The sequence below is a fragment of the Anopheles coustani genome, chromosome 2, assembly GCF_943734705.1.
Source record: "Anopheles coustani chromosome 2, idAnoCousDA_361_x.2, whole genome shotgun sequence".
Lineage (NCBI taxonomy): Eukaryota > Metazoa > Arthropoda > Insecta > Diptera > Culicidae > Anopheles > Anopheles coustani.
The window spans coordinates 16,220,718-16,224,591 of NC_071289.1; the positions used below are offsets into that span (position 1 = coordinate 16,220,718).

Here is a 3,874-nt window from a genome sequence, read left to right on the forward strand (position 1 = left end):
AAATGGCCAGCAGCTTTATTACTTTTATATATACTTTTCTCACCTTCGTATGCACACTCGAGAAACGGAAAACGGCCCACACGGTTCCCGGTAATTTCACTTTCCACCTCACTTATCCACGTAACGGTGAAACAATTTTATTCGTCTGCAATAAAACTGCTCCTAACGGCCTCACTAGAAAGATGCAGATACGTGTAAATTAGGAATGAGATAACGAGCATGGTTACACGCAGCACAGCCTTCTTTCGTCACTTGGCCCAGGGTGGATTAACTTCATCATCTTCATCATAGTAGTCACCGCTGTGCTTATTGTGGCAAATAAACGTAAACACACGATCCCTTGCAAGAACGAAGATTGAACCGGGATGGGATTGTCCTTCGCACGGTACTTAGGAATCGGGATTCGATTACGATCGCTTACTGTGCGGCATTCCTATAGTTGTTCCGCGCGCCAGGCTCCCCACTCACCACACAGGAGTCGAAAGCTTTTTGTTCGTTGCCGTCGACTGCCAAGAATATCCATTGACTTAAGATCCTCCGATCGACATTTACTTAAGGGGCAGCGGCGACGGTGGCGACGATGATGACAATGTTTTCAATCACACCTATTTCGCGACACGGAAACTCGTGGTGATGAAACGAACCTTCATCCAACATCAACCGGACGTGCGGGAAGGGAAGTCAACTTGTCCACTTCAGACGATTCGTTTGCCTGAGCCCTCGTAGCTGGTTGATAAGGGAATCAACGAAACCCAAAGGCAAATGCGTGCCGTAGCGCAGCCAGCAGCAGGCTTAGTTAGGCGAATGAGGACACACTGCTGGTACTGGGTCTGAACGAAAAATTGTGCACCGTTGATTGCGTTGATTTGGGCTCACCAGAACATTTCAGGTAGAGCTGTTTTGCGGATTAAAAGCAATATTCTCGGGGCCACACTTTGTGCACTGACACTTTTACCTGAAAATCGCGAAGCAAACACTACAAAAAGCTTTAACGAACTGAATTGTTACACTATTTTACGTTAGCCCGTGCTCCATTATTTTCATCCTCCAGTTGCATATAAGGGCCAGAGATGAATCAACAACAGAACTGTCAGCGTGTCTGCTTATTTCGACCAAAGTGAATCAACAGACGAGGTGGGCTCATCTCCGAAAATTCGCCTTAATTTCGGTAGAAAAATAAAGACAAAGTTTGACAATCGCTCTTAGTTTTATTTGAGTGTTATATTTGCCGGGTTTTGTTATTTTACTAAAGTTGTTGTTATTTTTAATAGTAAGGAACATGCTATTCGTGTTGAGCTATGTAAAAATTAATTGAGGTGAGGTGGTTGAGCTCACCTTTCTAGGGACCCACCTTGGTTTCGCCCGTTACAAGGCACCATATACCAACAGGTAAATCTTCATTCTTGTTTTGACAGTAAGCAACGATTAAAAAGTTTTGCGTAAATGACCAGTTTCAAGCGAAAAATTCCTTATAAAATTATTTTTTTAAATTCTCAAATGAACATGTTTATGTATTCTATAAATAAACTAAAGCAACTGGTACGATTGCTCTATGAAGTTAGCTGTTTATGGGGTATGACATTTTATGTACATTACCCATGTAAATGTAGTTACAAACTTACTGAAAAATTAGCTTTTTTCGTTTTCAAATCAGCCGAGAAAGCCATATTTTCGAAAGACCTACGTTGCTGTCTACCAACTTGGTTAATTAAAAAAACTTCCCGATCCTCATTCAACCATTCAAATCATTCCATCAATGAAATCCGCTGAAATCTTCAAGCCATTAGTAGGAAACTAGAAAAGTGTAATGCAATCGCCGAACGATTTTGTATACATTTTTTATTTAGTACAATAAGATGAAAACATATTTATTATTACAAAAATCAATATTCACAGTGAGCAAAGAAAGACAAAACTAGCCTTTTATTACGGCAATAGGACGAAGTTTGATGGCTTTGTTGCTAATGCCGACATCATGACATGTCTGAACTACATCGCGTACATCTTTGTACGAGTCTGGTGCTTCCTCTTGAACCAGTTTCGGTGATGCAACTCGAATTGAAATACCCTTCTCCTCTAAATCGCGCAAAACGTCCTTATAGTCTAGGTTGCGGCGAGACTTAGCGCGCGATAAACTGCGACCAGCACCGTGGCACGTTGAGCCAAACGTTTCGACCATTCCGGTCTCGGTTCCGGTCAGCACGAAGCTGCATGTCCCCATCGAACCCCCGACCAGCACCGGCTGGCCAGTGAGTTGATAGTCCACCGGAATCAACGGATGATGCGGAGGAAAAGCACGTGTTGATCCTTTCCTGTGCACCAACAGTTGCTTCGGCCGTCCGTCCACCATGTGCTCTTCCATTTTGGCAACGTTGTGCGACACGTCGTAGATAACGTGCATATCTAGATCGTCGGGGGTGGTGTTGAACTGCTTTGCAAATGCCTGTCGCGTAAGGAATGTCATCGAGCTTCGGTTTACCCAGGCAAAGTTGGCCGCTGCGGACATGGCTTTCAGGTAGTTTTGACCTTCCGGGCTGTTGATGCGCGCACAAGCCAACTGCCGGTCATTCGTTTCGATTTTGTCCCGCTTCATGGCCTTTTCCATTTCGACCAGCGCATCGGTAGCAACTTGATGACCAAAACCACGGCTACCGGAATGAATCATCACACAAATCTGTCCCAGCTCCTCGATGCCCATTTTACTAGCGGCGTATTTGTCGTAGATTTCTTCCACCACTTGAATTTCCGCATAATGATTACCGGCACCGAGCGTACCGAGCTGCGGGAGCCCACGCTTCTTTGCCCTTAGGCTAACCTTGCTCGGGTCGGCATTCAGCATTCGTCCGTATTCTTCGCAATGTTCCTTATCTTCCGCCCAAACATAACCTTCGCGCAGTGACCAATCCATGCCCATCTCGAGGGCCTCCTCTAAATCGTGTGCGTTCATCGGGATGATACCTTTCGAGCCGACACCAACCGGAATGTGATCGAAAAGGCTCTGGGCCAGTTGCTCCTTGACCGGCTTCACATCTTTTTCGAACAGGTTCGTACGAAGCAGACGTACACCGCAATTGATATCAAATCCGACACCACCGGGGGATACGATGGAGTTGGGATCACTCATATCAAAGGCGGCCATATTACCAATAGCAAACCCGTATCCGGAGTGAATATCCGGCAGTCCCACCGATCTGAAAAGATGTACCATCCCAAATGAGTCAGCGTTCATGTTGCGTGTCAAAACAAATGGCAAACCTACCGTCCAACGATTCCCGGCAAGGCGGCGACGTTGGCGATTTGTTTCACTCCCGGGAGAAATCCTCCGGTCATACCGGGTCGGCACGCATTGCGGAGTTCGTCGAACATTAACTTTTCCAGCCGACTGTTGGCGTAGAATACGCCATCAACGTTCATGTTGGGTTGGAAGCCCTTTTTGATCAGAAAACTGTTTGGCGATAGGCGTTCAATATACTTCATCTCTTCGTTATACTCTCGGACGACCATTTTGGAAACGTACAATAACTAGCTGCTGATAAATTAATCACAAATATCACTTCTCTATGCTAATCTTGCACGATTGTGCGAAATGTTGCTTTGTTTTTGCGGTGAAAAAAATGTCCAAACCGGCATCGACAACGAGTGAGCAAGAAAAGTGACAGTAGAGTTGCTCAATTCTCGAACGGTCGCGTGGCGTCAAATTTGAAACTGAGTCCAGCGAGGAAAACTTGATCAAATTGAATAGAAGAACAAGGTTTCAAAGAAATTTAATTAGCTTTAACCGCTTTGGTGTATTCCTTTCTTAGATTTCCAATTAGTTTAATCAGTTTAATAGCAAACTAATGCAAATTAGAATCAATCGTTACCCCTCGTTATC

General features: G+C 44.8%; 1 protein-coding gene across 1 annotated transcript; it reads right to left on the reverse strand.

Annotated features, from left to right (window-relative positions):
- Window positions 1–1,852: 1,852 nt before the first annotated feature.
- Window positions 1,853–3,590, reverse strand: LOC131263085 (RNA-splicing ligase RtcB homolog). The gene is made up of 2 exons (XM_058265233.1): window positions 3,260–3,590; window positions 1,853–3,191 (listed from the first exon to the last, which is right to left on the reverse strand). The coding sequence occupies exons 1-2, from the start codon at window positions 3,502–3,504 to the stop codon at window positions 1,916–1,918; spliced, it is 1,521 nt and encodes a 506-aa protein (XP_058121216.1). The 5' UTR covers window positions 3,505–3,590; the 3' UTR covers window positions 1,853–1,915.
- Window positions 3,591–3,874: the final 284 nt, after the last annotated feature.